This window comes from Acomys minous (genome assembly GCF_964271855.1).
Source record: "Acomys minous genome assembly, chromosome: 18".
Classification (NCBI taxonomy): Eukaryota; Metazoa; Chordata; class Mammalia; order Rodentia; family Muridae; genus Acomys; species Acomys minous.
The window spans coordinates 2,823,533-2,841,063 of NC_140501.1; the positions used below are offsets into that span (position 1 = coordinate 2,823,533).

General features: G+C 50.2%; 1 protein-coding gene across 29 annotated transcripts in view; it reads left to right on the top strand.

Moving 5' to 3' along the window:
* The window catches only part of DOCK9 (dedicator of cytokinesis 9), a 262,679-nt gene that overhangs the window by 211,185 nt on the left and 33,963 nt on the right, over window positions 1-17,531 (top strand). For 15 of the 29 annotated variants that reach the window (XM_084767070.1, XM_084767085.1, XM_084767059.1 and 12 more), the window contains 7 exons: window positions 828-875; window positions 3,273-3,409; window positions 10,469-10,584; window positions 12,758-12,895; window positions 13,014-13,196; window positions 14,600-14,713; window positions 14,865-15,080. In XM_084767070.1, the coding sequence (XP_084623196.1) occupies window positions 828-875; window positions 3,273-3,409; window positions 10,469-10,584; window positions 12,758-12,895; window positions 13,014-13,196; window positions 14,600-14,713; window positions 14,865-15,080 (952 nt within the window). Of the gene's footprint in view, window positions 1-827; window positions 876-3,272; window positions 3,410-3,873; window positions 3,918-10,468; window positions 10,585-12,757; window positions 12,896-13,013; window positions 13,197-14,599; window positions 14,714-14,864; window positions 15,081-17,531 lie in introns of all 29 variants that reach the window. The other 14 variants (XM_084767065.1, XM_084767073.1, XM_084767084.1 and 11 more) reach the window with 2 other exon arrangements.

Below are 17,531 nucleotides of genomic sequence, written 5' to 3' on the forward strand. Positions count from 1 at the left end.
TCAGTTCTGTTATTGATATCCAGTTTGTAACTGAATGCAACATGATGTGAGCTGATCCGGGTCTGTTAGTTTGGCACAAAATGTATTTGAAGACACTGAAATGGAGACCTTGTTCTCTGAACTTTGAGCACATTGGAACTGTGAGAGGAAACCCGTGGCCTGGTTCACAGGCAAGAATGCTTCAGCTCGTGACCACTCCCATGGCTGACTTCAGTGGTGAAAAATGTCCTTTGCAGAGCCAGAGGAGCTCATTATATTAGCTAAAATGCATGGTTTATTTTTATTTTATGTGCATGAAGGTGTCAATCATATCCCTTGGAACTGGAGTCACAGATGGTTATGAGCCGCCATGTGGATGCTGGGAATTGAACCCGGGTCCTTTGGAAGCACAGACAGTGCTCTTAACCACTGAGCCATCTCTCCAGCCCCAAAATGAATGGTTTTTAAAGAACCAGTTTTTGTGGCTCAACTCAAAACAAAACAGAGTTTTGTTCTTGGGTGCCTGTAAGGGTCCATTCCATAAGCCTGAGCAGATGGGGGGGGGGGCAGGCAGAACGCTCCTTCCGTGGACTACCAAAGTTCCAGCACATTCTGCAGCATGCTGCCTTGGAGCAGGTCTGGCCGCCCTGTAGTGTTGTGCTCCATCCACGATCTCGGTTCTGATGGCTGCACGTGTGGGCCTCCCCTGACGCGTTAATGCTTTGCTTTGGGTGAAGAGAAGGACCTTGTAGAAAATCCCTGAAAGCCAGGAGCTGAGGGCTGTAATCAGTCCATGTGGTGGTGGTGGTGGCTTTCTCTGCTCACTCTAGTGATTCTTGTGTCCCCAGGGTCTGCCTGCACCAGTTCCAGTACATGGGGAAGCGCTACATAGCCAGGTACCGTGGGGTGTCCTATGAAATGTTGTGATTCTCTGTGACGCTGTGTGACCGCCGTCACCTGTAGCGATTGGCAGGCGGGACGTGCGTAAGCGGCCAGAGACGTCAGGCCGCTGACCGGAGTCTGGTCCGGTATCTCCTACTCCTTGTGTCTTGTTCTGTCCCCTGTCCCAAGGCTCCGGGTTAGTGCACTGTTGCTAACGTCCTTCCTCACTGACTTCCAAACTCTTTCGTCTCCTCTTTCTCTCCTCCACACTCCATGTCTCTCCTCCCTCGTGAGTCCTTGTCCCATTTGCCTTTAAAATTGTCCCTGCTCCCACACAAAATGACATTACGTTCTCACCTAACCATTCACATGCACACACGCGCACGCAGACACACACACACACACACACACACACACACACACACACACACACACACACTGTCAAGAGGATGTTTTTAACCTGTCTCAGATGTTTGTGGGTTTTCACTGGCCTTTGACATGGAACCTTGTCTTCCTCTTGAGCAGCCAGTGTGTTCTCATCTTGAGCCCTGTTTAGTGTTAGGGAGCCAGAGCCAGCAGCCTCGCGCTGACCCGTCCTGGTCACACTGTCCTCCGACTCAGGAGAGAGAGCTACAAGTTCCTTGCAGCTGACTGGCCACACTGTCTTCCTCCAGGAGCGTTTCCTCCAGCACATCTTACTGTTACCATGTCCTTCCCTGCCGCACTGTATCTGCTGCGTGTCTCTTTGTGTTGGGGCCGGGGAGGCGGGAGAGGGGCATCAAAGCATCATAGTCCTCTAGTTGTTTTTTTAATAGTTTGATTATAAGGAAACTGCACTTGTTTTAAGAAAGTCTGCCAAGTTATTTTTAATTGCCATGTATTGTCTGGTGGTTCATAGCAGTGAAGCCGAGCAGAGACTGTAGACACTGTGGTTGGCTTTAATGCCGGCTCTGTCTCTTCGGGACACGTCTGGGGACGTTTCAGGGTCACGTTTTATGTTAAGAAAGGAAAGCTCTGCCCTCTTTCTAAAAAAGAAACAAAATTAGTGAGACCATTTTGCACTTTTATTGATTTCTTTGTTTTAACTAAAATGCAGTAGTTTTAAAGTTTCCTAGTCTTAACCTCCATTTTTATCACCCGTAATCTCACATTTGTTTTCGAGTACACAATGCAAGTATATACAAGGTGCCTCTGTGCCATAAGCATGCCCCGAGGTCCGCTCTGTGGCGCTGCCCTGTGACGTGGGCGCGGCACAGCTGCTAACCACCAAGAAGCCCTGTGCTTGCCAGTTACTGCCAGTTACATCGCAGGAAGGCACTGGAGACTGCTCTGCCGAGTAGGATAAGATGCCCAGGTTTAAGCTGGTGAATGTGGGAAGCTGGCACTTTCTTCCCTGACAAAATATTTCTTAATAGTTTGGAAGGTGGTTCTTTTTCCCTCCCCGTAGTGGATATAAATTTAGCTTTTGAAGGAGACTTTGTTGCTTTGTAAGCCCCTGTATATATTTGCATAGAGTATGGACTGCCTAAGGGCGAGTGGCGGGAGGCGGGAGGCAGGGTTCCAATCAGTATTTCCTTTGTTCCTTGCACTGTGGAAAGATACAGTCTGCTTTATTCGGAAATTGTCATGGTCTCTGCTGCATGTGACCACGGTCTTGAACCATGACATGAACGTTGTCTGTGTTTGGCCTGCACAGCGGTGTGGTTGTGTCAACACTGTGTCTCCTCCTTGTCACTGGGAGGTCACCCAGCAGCATGCCAATGATGACAGGCCATGCATGTCCGTGTTGTACACACAGTAACACGGTGAGGGGCACGGTTGGCTCCGGGCCGGGGGACAGGCAGCCTTCCCGCGTTAGTCTGGTTCCTTCTGCAGTGGCGATGGTACACACAGGGAAGGGAGCTGTCTGACTGCTAACCAGACACTTTTCTGTTTTCTCTCGACTGCTTGACAAGTTTAACAAAGTGTGTGCCACTTCTTCCTGCTTGGGTAAGCATACAGGTGCTTGACTTGCTCCTTTAACCCTGCCTCTGCATGTGTGTGGCCTCTGACTCTTGAGTTAGAGCACTGGTCTGCTCGTGCCGCATAGAGTTCCGAGAGGTTCTCCGTGTCCTCTGGCTGCCACTGTCCTGCTGCTGTCTCCGCACTAGAGCAGTGCTCTCTGGAAGTCGCATCTCCAGCATACTTTCTTGGAATGAGAAGGGCTCTCTGCCTTGGCTTGGCTTTTGCTCCTTTGAGATGTGGTGGCTTTGCTGTGTGCTGTGGGAGCCGCCGACTGCGCCCCTGGCCGCTCGGCTGCATGTGCCCCGGCTGCCCCTGTGCCATGCGCCGGCTTCACTAATGCCCCCGTCTCTCTCGCTCGGTGTAACATGTCTAACGTCTGCCTCTATCCCATCTCACTCGTGTTACAGGAACCAGGAGGGGTTGGGACCCATAGGTCATGACCGAAAGTCTCAGACATTGCCTGTTTCCCGTAACAGAACAGGAATGATGCATGCCAGATTGCAGCAGCTGGGCAGCCTGGATAATTCTGTCACTTTTAACCACAGTAAGTCCCATGCCGTCCACGGAACAGCCAGCCATCTCTGTACCGTCTCAGAGGGAGAGCCCCGGCCACACCGTGCCACATCACCAACTTGATTTTTCTTCCAGAGCAAAATAAATAGGAGGAGAGTCCTGAGCAGTCGGGGGTGACAGGATGTGGAGCCCGGCCAGCTGCGGCACCCAGCTGAAAGTGCCCTAACTCCAGGCAAAAGTCAGCACATTCGGTGGCTGGACATCTTCCCACGTTTTCAATTTAATGCATGTGTTTGTTTTGTTGGTTTTTATCTCCCCCTCTGCTGCTTCTGGCGCATCGGGGCCGATCTGTTCGCCTCTCCTGCTGGGTGCGTGTAATCGGTCGAGCAGCCACATCCTGACATCCCGCCTGCCCGTGAACGTTAAGCCCGTGAATCAGTCTGTGAGGGTGTGGAAAAGCATCCAGTAACAAAGCGACTTTTTCTGTGTTTTCAGTGTGAGAAAGATATCAAGTGTGCTTGGGATATCTGTAGACAATGGTAAGACTCGATCAGGGCGGGGCCGCCCGCCGCAGCCGACGCCTCTCCTTCATCTCCTAACTGCGGGCCTTTCCTTAACTTTACAATAGAGAGACGTGGCTCGTATGTGGGACCGTCTGTTTGGGTCACTTTTACCAGCCACCCAAACAGCTTCATGCACTGTTTCTAGACATTTCTAACCTACCCAAGGGTGTCTCAAAGCAGAAAACCCATGGAGTCCCACTTCTGTCCTGCTGTTCTCTCAGGACTTGCCCGTCTTCTCTACGAGCATGGCCTAGCTAGCTCCTGTCTTAGAAATTTCACGCACTCTCATTCCTAGAACTGTCTTTAACATACGATTATCAATAACTCCCCATCATCTCTGATCACAGCGATTCCATCCTCTGTGGCCAGCACACGTTTCTCTTCATGCAGGTTCAGGGTAGAGACAATATTCCCCTCCTCCTTGTATTCAGAGTAGTCCTGAGAAAGGTAACGATGAAGCGAGGGACCAGAGCCCAGCAGCTTGTCAGGTGTGGCGCACTCGGGAGGGTTACTGTGAGCTCACAGGCAGCCTACTCTATGTATTGAGCTGGAGGCCAGACAAGGTCACAAGGTGAGACTCTGTCTCAAGAAGCACACAAATTTGAACTGAGAGGTGGTCCACGGGACCTGGGTTCGATTCCCAGCCCCAACATGGTGGCTCAAAACCGTCTGTCACCCAGGGACTTTTGGTCTCACATGTGGTACACAGACAAAACATCCATACACATAAAAAGAAATAAACAAGTATTTTTAAAACCACACAAAACAAAGCAATGCAGCAGCCTCCCACACCCCGACCACAAAGTGAAACCTGGTGGGGCCATCCCTCCTAAGGCTCTAGTCCACCTGCGGCCCTCCGGACTGACGGCCTCCACATCCTGGCTCTGCACTCTCGCGCTTAGCTGTAGAGTGCACTCTTGTGACACGTTTGAGGCTGTAATGCTTGTGTTTTCAACACTATGTTAGGCTCGACAGACGAGGGCTTAAAGCAGAGAAAGCCAGTTTTGTTACTTTTACTTTCCATTTTCTGTTTCGCAGTAGAAATGCAGTCCCCTGTGACACATTGGACTGTTGCAGCTCACTTTTCCCAGATTATTTATATAACGGTAGCTTATTGAAATAAATGAGGGTGACTGTGCTGCTGCAGATGGGTCCAGCGGCAGGATGGACAGCCAGCTGCCGCTGCTGCTCAGTGTTGTGAGCTGGGCTGCTCTCACCTCCCTTCCCGAAGCCCACAGAGAAGCAGGTACCCTGCCTTCATCCTCTTAGGCATCTTTTTTTACTTCAGTTTTCAGTGGCACACTGTCCTCGGTCACACTTGTCTCCTGCTTTGCCAGGAAGTAGCGGTCTTTGGTTCCTTTGGCCGTTGCCATGTCTCTGCGGTCCCTTCTCCTGTGGAGTTTGTTCTGTTTGCTCAGTCGTGTCTTCCAGCACTCACTCTGTCTCTTGAACTCTGGTTCTGTTTAGGCGGCTTTACCCTTTCCCGCCGCCACCTGTTCCAGCTCCATGTGGAACTTGGCCAAAACATGCTAAGAGAATGAATGTGTGCACACATACCCGCTCATCTTATCTAGGCTGTCAGTGGAAGCCTGGGGCCATGCGTGCCCTTTAAAATAAACGTATGTAGCAGTAAACACGCCTTCTGCTAATCCAGCCAGTATGGTGTGAGCAGCCTGCCAGGGACACCCAGGGCCTGAAGTCTCTCAGTGGCCATTTCTTTTTTGTCCAACCTCAGCGTGGCCAGCAGGGGGCAGCAGATGCAGTGACAGCCGGTCTTCTGTAGGCCTGGCTACCCTGCCCTCCCAAAGTCCCTGGGGCATGCGCTGTGTGCGCTGCCTGTGGACCACCAGCCTTTCTGGAAACAGGGTGTATCTTAACAGATCGTCTGAGACCGTAATCTTTCAGTAGTGACTGTTTATTGCAGCTGACCTGGCTCAGATTTAGGATGAGCGGTGCCATTCCTGCCTGAAGTGTTGATGTCCTTAGAGAGGACACGGCCCAGTGTGAGGCTGTAGGCTTGCTGCCATCTTCCAGTTCATCGAGCCCTGATTCTACAGTCCTCCTCAGAGAAGAGAAAGCTGATGCTCATGTGAACTTGTACTTCATGGATCATGGAGCATGCTTGTTTCCTCATGGGAGTCGGGGCAGGGCAGCTAGCAAACTGTATATCATCTTGCCATAGAATATTATTCTTTATTCTGTAACCCCGGCTCGAGGAGAACCTTCTTAGCAATTAAGTGGAAAGGGGCAGATCACTATTGATCACTTTATATTTTTCATTTTGACACCTCATAAAGCCATCTGCCATTAGTCATCACAGCTAAGATGGTAGAGCCCCATTTGAGGAGTTCTGCCTCACATGCCGTGATGTCAGAAAGGGGCATGTGGCTGTGGGACTCCTGCCTTGCCCAAATTGTTAGCATATAGCAGTTGCCTCTAGGTTGCTTAGCAACCTATGATGTCATCACTTGCTGACAACATGTGGGTGCCAGACTATACCTGCCACCTTCTCTCTCTCTCTCTCTCTCTCTCTCTCTCTGTTCTCCCTGTCCTTCCTTCTCTCCCCAAGCTCCTACAATAAATTTTATATCATACATGTAGTATGGCCCATATTTAACACAAATCACTTCTGACACGGGATCTCTGGAGAAGGGGGGACATTACAGGTCGAGTCAGCAGGGCACCAGGATTAACTAAGTTGAACACATGACATGGAAGCATTCTCGTTTTGACTGTCTTTGAGATTTTAAGACAAATCTTGGTTCTGGGGCGATGGCTCTGTTAGCAAGTGCTTGCTGTGCACACGCATGAGGACCCAAGCTGAGAGTCTCAGCATCCATGTAAAAGCTGGTGTGTATCCACAACCGTGGGGTATGGAGGCGGGCGGGTCCTGGGCTTTCCGGACAGCCATTCTAGCCAAAACAACAAGCTCCGGGTTTATAAGAGGCCCTGCCCGAAGCACTGAGTTGGAGACGGGCAAATGAGGTAGCTCAGTCTCTAAAGGCAGCAGCCGCTAATCGCTTGAGCTTTGTCTCCAAGGCCCTCATGACAACACGAGGACCTACTGCTGCAGGTGGCCCGCTTCCCTCCAGACGTGCACACCTGGGCTTATACTCAAGTAAAGAAATGGACTCTTGAATTTCCTTAGTCAAATGAAAGTAGCAGAAGCAGGCACACCGTTTACCTCTGCCTCCATGCCACACACAAACAGTATTTTAAAATTAAAACACCTTATTGTAGGCATGACAGCGGCTTGACAACTTTATATATACGAGCTGTGGAATGCTCCCAAACCAGCCCTCACAGCATGCCACCCAAAGTTGTCGCCCTGTGGAGACATCCTGTGGCTCCTGCAGGCTGAGTGAAGGGAATCCACACGATGCTGCAGTGCACTGCTGCCCCTAGTGGAAGAGGTGGTATTACACTACACCCCTTGCCCTATGCAGCTGCCTTGGGCTGGGGACCTTGCTGGACCAGCATGGGGACCTGAGTCTGATCTCCAGAACCCACGTTAGAACAAAAACAACCAGGTGTGGTGACAGCACGCTTGTGGTCCCTGTACTGAGAAGGCGAAGCAGGTGGCTCCCTGGGATTCACTGACTAGCCAGCCTTGACACTTGCCGAGCCCCAGGCCAGTGAGATGCACCCCCACCCCCACCATCCCCCACTCAGAGTGAGAGAGCCCAGCAGCTGATCAGCAAGACCTGAGAGGGAGGTCCTGTGTGAGACACACTCATCACCCAACCTGCTTCTGAGAGATTTCTCTGTCTCTGAAGACCACTTTTTTGGGTTTACTAATTGCTTCGTCTCCTGTGTTCTTTACTGTGACTGCTGATTAACGTCTCCATGAGACGGTCTGTGACTGAGGACAGTGTCTGAGCGGCCATGAGTAGTAAGTAGTTTAAGGATTCTGCTGAGTCTTGAGCAACTCAGGAGGCAGTGTGACAAGCTGTCACTAGGAGGACCTCTTTTTTGTTTTGTCTTGCTTTTTTCAGATTCCCATATGACCGAGACAAAGGCAGACTCATTTCTTGACATCTGACTTAATCCCTTTTCTTTGGGTTTTGTTTAATTTTTGTTAAACTTTTAATTAATATTTTTTGTTAATGTATAAAATAAGTGGGTTTCATGTGCTGTTTTCATACCTGTGCATCACTACACTTTGCTCACGCTTGCACCTACCCCACAGCCCACCTCCATGCCGAGCTCAGGTGGGTGGTGTCATGTGTAGTGCTTAGTAAAGCCTCGCCATTACCATACTCTGTAAACACACACACACACACACACACACACACACACACACACACACACACACCTGTTCCATCACTTAAGTAGCCCAGCACATTGGTTCTGTTTTTAAAACAACAACACATGTTAAATTCTAATTGTCTGTGTCCAGGCTTTGGGCCAGGAGTAGCTCGTTATAAGGATTGCTCAGTAGGAGCCCATCTCATTTGTAATGGCTGCCTGCAAACACTCAGCCTGTACATATTATAGAAAGGGACAGTTCTATAAAGAAAAAGAAATAAAAACACCGCTAAGCCATGTTCCTTTTAGACTCTTGGCTCAGACCACAGCTCCCTGGGAGTGAGCAGCAGCTTCCTTACAGGTCCCTGTGACCTGTGTGCATGGTTTTGGCTGGCCTGATGACAGGGTTGATGCCCGAGGTTTTGGTCCTCTCTCCATGGCTTGTGTCTCTTTAACAGTGGTGTTCATCAATGCTCATCTGTGTCTCTCACACACCACCCCCCACAGGAACGCCTTAGCGTATGCAAAGGCAGTGCAGACGGCATTAGTACCACCAAATGTTCATTTTTCTCTTCTCTAGAAAACTACTTGTGGGCTGGAGAGACGGCTCAGTGGTTAAGGGCCCTGTTTGCTCTTCCGTCTTGTACATCTGTCCAGGGATCTGATGGCCTCTTGTGACATACAGGTGTACACGCAGGCAGAGCATTTATATACATAAAATAAATTAATTAAACAGAAGAAAGCTGCTTGCTCAAAACTGAACAAAGGATGGGAATTAACATGGTGTCAAACATACTCTGCTTCATCACAAGGAGCATGACACAGGGAGGCAGAGAACCACAGAGACAAATCTCAGAATTACCTGTTGGAAGGCAGAGTTGAATGAATACACTTGCTAGAGCTCACGTGACAGTCTCAGATCACCTCCGTGGCTTTAAAAGCTCCTGTAGCATTTGTAGAGCTATAACTCAGACATTTCTTTCCGTCAGGACAAAGTCCCTTCTTCCCTCCTATTTGCCTGCATGAGCCCTCTGATGCAGCGACCCAAATAGCAATTTGGAGTGTAGGTTCTGTGGGGGTGGGCAGTTCCCATTCATAATCTCTAGGGGAGTCTGTAGGTGTTCTGCACCATTTTTCCAATCACTAAACTAATGTCTTCTTCTCTGGAGTATTTTTTTTAAATGACCAAATAATAAGTGCTGCTTTCTCAATCACTCCTTGGAGAAAGTCATTACACTGTGCCCTGTTGTGTTGCCATCTTTTTGTACATAAGCTAGACACCATGGTAACATCTTTACATCCTCTCTGTGTGTTTCTGCTAATGCGTTCCATTTCATAATTTAACATCTCAAATTGTATATCAAAGTGCATTTTTGTCATTACTAAATTGATTTTGCAGCCACTATTGAAGATTATAGTTTATGTTGAAATCATGTATGATGAAGCTAGATTTACATGACAGGCCTTTCTGGCTCTCTCCTTTCCGTAGGCATTTCTTTCCGATAATTTGGCTTTTGTGCTTCTTATTAAAGCAAGTAGACGCCTATTTGCAGTACAGTCAACTCTTGATTATCACTTGTGGTTCTAGCTACATTCAGGTCCTAGTACTTAAGTGGCATGAGGCTTAGTTGCTCACTTTGTGCTAGGCACATTTCTGTGACCCTCGCAATATTAATATATTTAGCCTCACCACAGCTCTTTGAAGTGTGGATACCTTTATCCCTGTTCTACAGACAAGGATGCCGAAACGTAAAGAGGTCAGCTAACTTGCACAAAGCCATAGGCAATAAAGAGGTGGATCTGGGCTGAGTGACCAGCTGTCAGCGAGGTCAGGCTCCTCCTACCTCGGTTTCCATAGTGTGCTCAGAACACTGTCAGCACTCCCGCCATTGTGGCTGCTCAGTCCTGCAGCTGACGGGCACTGGCTGTCCCGACAGGCACTCAGGCACCACCGTCTCACTGCTTTAGTGACCTCATTCAAGCCCTTTCCTCATCTGCAGAAAGTGTCTAACAAGGTGCGTAGTCACGGGATGCCGAGCAAGTGGGAGTTCCCAGTCACAGCTAGCACCCGTGATGGCGGCTGCTGTCACCGAGCCTCCAGAGTTAGAACAGACACGTTGTGAATGGACGCATAATTCTCGCCTCCCTACAGAGGCAGAGGGGAGAGGAGCCCTGAGAGGGGACCTTCAGTGAATAATCACAAGTTGACTGTCACTGCCGCACCCCACCCGCCCTGTTGCCTGCACCCCCAGACAGTAATGCTGTGTTGATTCTCACAGGCTATGGCCACTCAGAGGCAGATGTCATTCATCAGTCGCTTCTCGAAGCCAACATCGCCACTGAGGTCTGCCTCACAACCCTGGACACGCTCTCTCTGTTCACACTGGCTTTTAAGGTTTGTATTAAACACACACTGTTCAAGGTCACAAGTTTTCCTCTAATTAACCCATTCAGCTTATTAAGTGTAGCCAACACACGTGCATGGTGTGTGCTTTTACTTCCACTGATTTTGCTTCTGTGAGGAGACTGTTAATCGGCTTTCCCGTAGGGAGGGGCAGTGCCCTTGATTGTATGTGGCAAAGCTGAGCCAGCCCGTGTGCTGCCGTGGAAATGCCAGAGGCCGTCCCTGTTGGCAGCGATCTTAGAAGCAAGCACTTATCCTAAGCCCTCCATATGATAACCCAACCAGGCGTTTCTGCTTTGAATTTCTTTAAACATAGCCAAATGTCTTAAATTAGATATTTAAAGAGAAAGACGCAATTAAATATAAACTCATCTTTTTCAAAGTATCAGAGTATTTCTTTATTACTAAATTAAATGCAAAAGCATGTCACAGAAAAGAAATGAAAGCATTTGGTCTAAGTCATTGATACACAATGTTTTTTTTTATTTTGTTTTGTTTTGTTTTTTTTGCTACAAGACCAAATCTGTTTTAGGGGGAAAAAAGTTTTTGAGTTAATATAGAAGTAATGGGTTTAACTGTGATGTTTTTATATGTGTATGCCAAACTGCTGTGTTCTGTCTGTTAAGAACCTAAAACTTCCCATCTGGCTTAACGGTCCCTTCCATTTTTAGTTCAGAAAGAAGAAATCAAGTTAGTGTTAACATCTATGAGTATTGGAACCATACGTTTAATTGTGAGGGTCTTAGGGAAGCCATGGTGTTCTCTACTTACTACGAGAAACATTTCTTGGGCAGGGGTCTTAGCTCAATTATTAGTCCTCGCCTAGAGTACGTGAGGCCGCCCTAGGTTTGTTCACCAGTGTCAGAAGCCAGGTGCTGTGTGCATTTGTAATCCTGTCCCCTGGGAGGTGGAGGTGGAGGGTCACAAGTTCAAGGTCAGCCTGGGCTACACCGAGATGGAGGCCAGTCCCAGCTGCATGAGACTGTCTCAGAAATGTGCTTCCTCTTACTGGGGACTGTGACAGTAACAACACCCTCACATCGGATCACTGTCCTCTCATTGGGCACCAAGACACCCATGTTCCCATTAAGCATGTTTCTAGGAACCCAGATGAGACAGCGGGAGATACCCACACCCACCAAATGTGGGGGAGCAGCGTGCGCTCACGTGGAGCCCTCCATCGCGCTGCCGCTCCTGGGAACTTGTCAGAGATGTGAGCTCTTTGGCCTGAGTCCTAGCGTGACGCCTCAGAAGCTCTGGGCGTGAAGTCTGAGCCCCATAGCTTGAGAATCATCCTCCACTACATCCACAGAGAGGGCTGGGAAGACTCTCCCCTACCCTCATATCTTTCATGTAAAAGTCCATGTGTATATACACATACATACAAATATACATACATACATACATACATACATACATACATACATACATACAAGGGCAGTGAAGGTTCTGAGTGTGAGTGTGGTCAGCCGTGGCACGCCTCTTTGCTCCCTGCTTGGCGCTGTGGTGTGAAGAGCCAGGGCCTATGCAGAGCAGACACACGGACAGAAAGGCTACTTAATAGCCCAAGAGCATCATGGGTGCCCCTTCATCTCCCTGCAGCTAACAACTGGCAATAGCTTCTCCATGCTGGGATTTCTGACCTCAGCTCATGGCAGTAGGAATAAGATCACTCTTAGAGCTGCTGTCACACGGATCAGACCTGTGCAGATCCATGCACATTTACGCGATGGCTGACCGCAGCTGATGCGTGCTGTCCCTCCAGACTGTGATGGCACAGTGCCCAGAGAACCTGGCAAGGGAAGGACCCCACTTTGGGAGGTTCATGGTCCCCACTTCGGCAGTGTTCGCCACCCATCAGTTCGCTGGCACCTCTGCTAGTTCTCCCATGTTAGAACTCCTGATATCTGGTTAAAAGTAAGGGTATGGAAACGCAGTCAGCAATGAGCCACACTGCGGTGCTCAAGGACACCCGCCCCTCGGTGGCAAATGTCCCAGTGGTCCCTGCTTGATCCAGGGGAGCGCTCTGTACTTTCCTTGGAGCACTCGTAGCAGAATTTGTATGGCTCAGTGCTTGGAAGCCGCAGTCTTTGAGCCTGTACATCATGTGGCGTGTCTTCAGGATGTTAGGCATGTCTGACAGTGATGTGGATGTGCGTTTCAGAACCAGCTCTTGGCTGACCATGGCCACAATCCCCTCATGAAGAAGATTTTCGACGTCTACCTGTGTTTCCTACAAAAACACCAATCAGAAATGGCTTTGAAAAATGTCTTTACTGCCCTGAGGTCATTAATTTATAAGGTGAGTGACTTCAAGGTAGTGGCCGCCGGAGGGTTACGGGTTCCTCGCCTTCAACCTGGGGCGGAGGGTGTTGGGAGCGCTGGCCTAGCTGGCCCGTCTGCCCTGTGCTTTGTTGCAGTTCCCCTCGGCCTTCTATGAGGGGCGAGCAGATATGTGCTCCTCCCTGTGCTACGAGGTTCTCAAGTGCTGTAACTCCAAGCTCAGCTCCATTCGCACCGAGGCCTCGCAGCTGCTCTACTTCCTCATGAGAAACAACTTTGACTACACAGGGAAGAAGTCTTTCGTCCGGACACACCTACAGGTGCGTGTGCTTTCCTCTGCCACCAAGGGTCACACTGACCAGCACACCTCTCACGACACTCACCCAAGGCTGTGTGTGGAAAGTTGGGAAGTCACATATTCTGGTTGTGTGTGTGTGTTTCATATCCCAGGCTATAAGATCCTGGCCCTGGCTTGTGTTTCATCCTTAACTTGATATCTTGATATTGAATCAAGACTGAACTGACTGATATTCTGTTGGCTCAAGGTACTTAATATTAAAGGCTTAAAACACAAAAAGGAGGTTCTCTATCTTCTGTTCATGAGTATACCTCCTCTCTGTAGCTAAAACATCCAGGATTCTCTGCTGAGAACCAGCTAAGATAATAGCAAGTCCTGTGCTTCGAAGATGTGTTTTCTATGAACCCATGACGGGAGCCTTTCCCGCTGCCTCTGTCCCTGCAATAGTAGTCACTGTCTGCTGGCCTGGTGTGCTAGGGTTACATGGCTACAACCACGAACAGAACAGCAGGTCGGCTCCTGGCCCTCATGGGGAGTGCACTGAGGGGGCCCGGGACACACCCAAGCCTGGTATTCCTGGAGAGAGACTTGGGGGCTCCAGGAAGAGCGCCTGGGAAGGGATCCCGGGGAGTGAGCAGCCCCTCAGGGAGCCTGAAGGATGAAGATAGGGTGTAAGTTGCAGAGTTCCAGGCATCTCCCAGGCCATGGATGCACAAGGGAGTCGCCAGTCTGGGAAGCTGGAACACAGGTGGGAAGTCAGAGGAGGCGTGCTGCTGTCCAAGCCCTCACGTATTTGGAGGGCCCACCCGGACTTCGGTGTCAGGGTCACGCCTTCGGGGTCCGCACGTCACTGAGTGAGAGCGTTGTGGGGTCTAGGACAGAGGAAGGTGTTCTAGACGGGGTTGGTGAGAACGGAGGAAGAGGAAGGAAGGACGGCCCCCGTGTTTACACCCGCACACCCCAGTCAGGGCGATGTTCTTCATAGACTCCGAAAAGCGGGTGACTGTTCTATAGTTAACACCTGCGTGTTCCATTTTTAAGAAAATGCAAAGAACCTTCCATCCATTAAATATTCAATATGTGTAAGCTCAAAACAGAGGAGAGTAATATGGTCCCCTGTTACCCCAGAGTGCAGTGGGTCAGCCAAGCGGTGTGGTTGTGTGTGCTTCTTGTTCTTCTGTGTTCTTTCTGATTCGCCTTTTTAATTTATGAGCAAAATGCATTAGGAAAACTATCGAGTTTTGGAATGATTTTTGAAAGTGGTTTAAAAATAGAAAAGTCTCAGACCCTGTTCCCACACTGGTGCAAGCCCCACCCCACACATCTTGCCTTGCACCGGCTTCCTGCACATCCTGACTGAACCCGGAAGCTGAGGCTGGCCGCCATGGGAAGGTGAACTGATTTGCTTGTGTTTTGGTTCCTAAGGTCATCATTTCTGTCAGCCAGCTGATTGCAGACGTGGTTGGGATCGGCGGAACCAGATTCCAGCAGTCCTTGTCCATCATCAACAACTGTGCCAACAGCGACCGCCTCATCAAGGTGAGTAGCCTCCGCTCTCACCCCAAGGCCGCCCGCTCTCACCCCCAAGGCCGCCTGCTTTCACCCCCAAGGCCGCCCTGCTAGAGGATGTGTGCGTGTCAGGGAGAGGCGGGTGGAAGTCAGCAGGCCTTCCTTCTCTGCCCTCGTCCAGCACACCAGCTTCTCCTCTGATGTGAAAGATTTGACCAAGAGGATCCGCACAGTCCTGATGGCCACAGCCCAGATGAAGGATCACGAGAGAGACCCGGAGATGCTGGTGGACCTGCAGTACAGCCTGGCCAAATCCTACGCCAGCACCCCTGAGCTGCGCAAGACATGGCTGGACAGCATGGCCAGGATCCATGTTAAAAATGGGGACCTCTCAGAGGTAGGTGGCCCTGCCCACCTCTTGACTGAAGCTGCTTTTGAGGGGAGAATTGTACCAATAATCAAAAGAAGCCAGTAAAAGCAGAGCGATGCCTTCAGCACATGCGTGACTAGGGGCTCCAGGCGTGGGGTGATTTCACAGTGGTCTGGACATTTTGGTCATAAGAGGATACCTGCGTGTTCATGTAGCTGCCCTGCTACTTAAAGTCCGTTCTCCTGCCCCAGGATGCCTCTGTAGCTGATCTCATGGGAGGATTAGCTTTTGCTGCGGTTGTGTGGGTGGTAAGGAATCCAATGCCCCCTGCTTCGCATGTGCAGCAGGTGTTTGGGCATTGCCGTCTGTTTAGAACAGTCACGTTTGAGTCTGCAGATGGCACGGCTCGGATCAGGCCAGGAGACAGACTTCCAGTCCAGGATCACACATCTCCTAGCTCTGTCCCATGGCACTGCTTCCTCTTGCCCCCCGTGCCTCGACGCTGTCATACGTAAAACGAGAAATTCAAGAGAACTTAATGACTGCACACAGGTTCTGTGTTCCCATGAGACTGCTATTCAGGGTTTGTGTCCAGGCACATTTGCACATGGCAGCAGTGTGACAGAAGCAAGTTTGACGTCCCCCTGGCTATTTTAAGCAGTTAATATCCTGTTCTAAGCCTAAAAGGCTGGTCATCTGGGCGGCGTGCTGAGGCATACACACTCCATTTCTGCGTGACCGTAAACATGGCTATCATGACAAGTGATGGTCTATGCGGCCTGGGTCTCTCAGGAGCAGAAAGAGCCCTCCCTGGATCCAGCTGTCAGAAAACGGGTGGCTTATCAAAAGAAATGTAGTCCCTTACTGTGGGGGAGGCTAGTGGTCCCAAACCTGGGTGTTGGTAGGGCCTGTTCTCCACGCATCCCAGGAGGGATGTATTCCTGCCTCTCTCCTATCTGCTGTGTTGCCAGCATTCACAGCCTGGTCTCCCTCCATTGTCCCATGGGATCCTCTCCCAAGGGCCCGCACTCCCGAGTGTCTTCTCCCTTATGGCACAGTTGCACAGAATTCAAGGCCCACCCAACACTGATGTGGCCCCATCTTAACTAACAACAGCCCTCGTTCCCCTTCCACTGTGCCTGTGAGAAGACTCCAGAGAGCAGCTCACAGGAGAAAATCACATTCTCTGGGTCACAGCCTAGCACTGGGAGGGAATCGGAGGCAGGGACGCAGCAGCTGGTCACGGCACAGCTCCAGCCAAGAGCAGAGAAACACTCGCACCCAGACTCCCTGCTCGCTGCTCTGCTCAGCCACCGCAGGCCACACGGCTCAGGGCCCCGTCCACGGAGTGGTGCTGCCAACACTCAGAGGGGTCTTCCCACCAAGGGAGGTGTCTGATGTAGCTGATTCTTCAGGAAGACCTCTTCCGTATGTCCCTAGGTCGTGATGCCATGACACTTAAAACTAACCATCACAGGGTCCCATGGAGGCCATGAATCTGGGGAGATGCTGTGCAACCCACCACGCCCTGTAAATAAGGGACCAGGGCAGGAGTTTGTGAGGTTGCTTTTGCTTCTACCATAGTTGGTGCTGTGCACTGTCTCAAAAGCCATCACTCAGCTGCCCTCCTGTGACTGCTGTCCTGCTGCACGCTGTGGAAACTGGGATCCCACGTGCGGTGTGAACTCTTCTGTCACAGCTGGGTAGCACAGTGAATATAACTCCCGCAGGCTCCCCCCTCCCCCTGCGCCCCCCCCCCCAGATGAGGCACAGGTCAGAGAGCCACCTTCTCACAGGCAGCCTCGGTACCTCAGGGCACCACGTGGTGGCAGCCGCTGGCCTGTGGCTTGTGCTAGAGCCGCACCCCAACACTTATCTTTGTTTTTGATAGTAACTGGGTGGCTCAGTGAAAGGGTTTATCTGTCCTCTCATTTTAAGGTATTGGCATATTGATCTTTGTAGTCTGGGGACTTGAGGTGCGGTGTGATGAACGCGCTCTACTCCGAGCCGCGCCCCAGCTCAGACTCTTATTTAGAATTGTGTTTGAAAAAAATAACAGCCTTCAGTGTTCAGGTTGAAAGAAAGTGGGCTGGACAGAGGGCTGAGCAGGCACTGCTCTTCCAGAGCATCCAGGTTCGGTTCCCAGCACCCACACTGAGTACCACGCAACCACCTGAGATTGCAGCTCTGTGGGACCCAGCTCCCTCTTACGGGCACCTGAACATGTGTAGAGGTGGAATTTGGGACAAATTCACAAACACACACACATAAATAAAAATAAAATGTTTAGAAATAAAGTTGAAAGAACATTTATTATCACCTATACTGTGAGTCTGGGAAGAAAACTTTTTCTTTAAATACCCCTTGTTTTGCTTTAAGATAAATGGTATATTCTCAAAATACTGGTTTTGCCTTTTAGGTTTAAACACATACAGCACTTGTAAGTGGAGGCAAAGCCTGCACGTTGGCTGCCGTGCG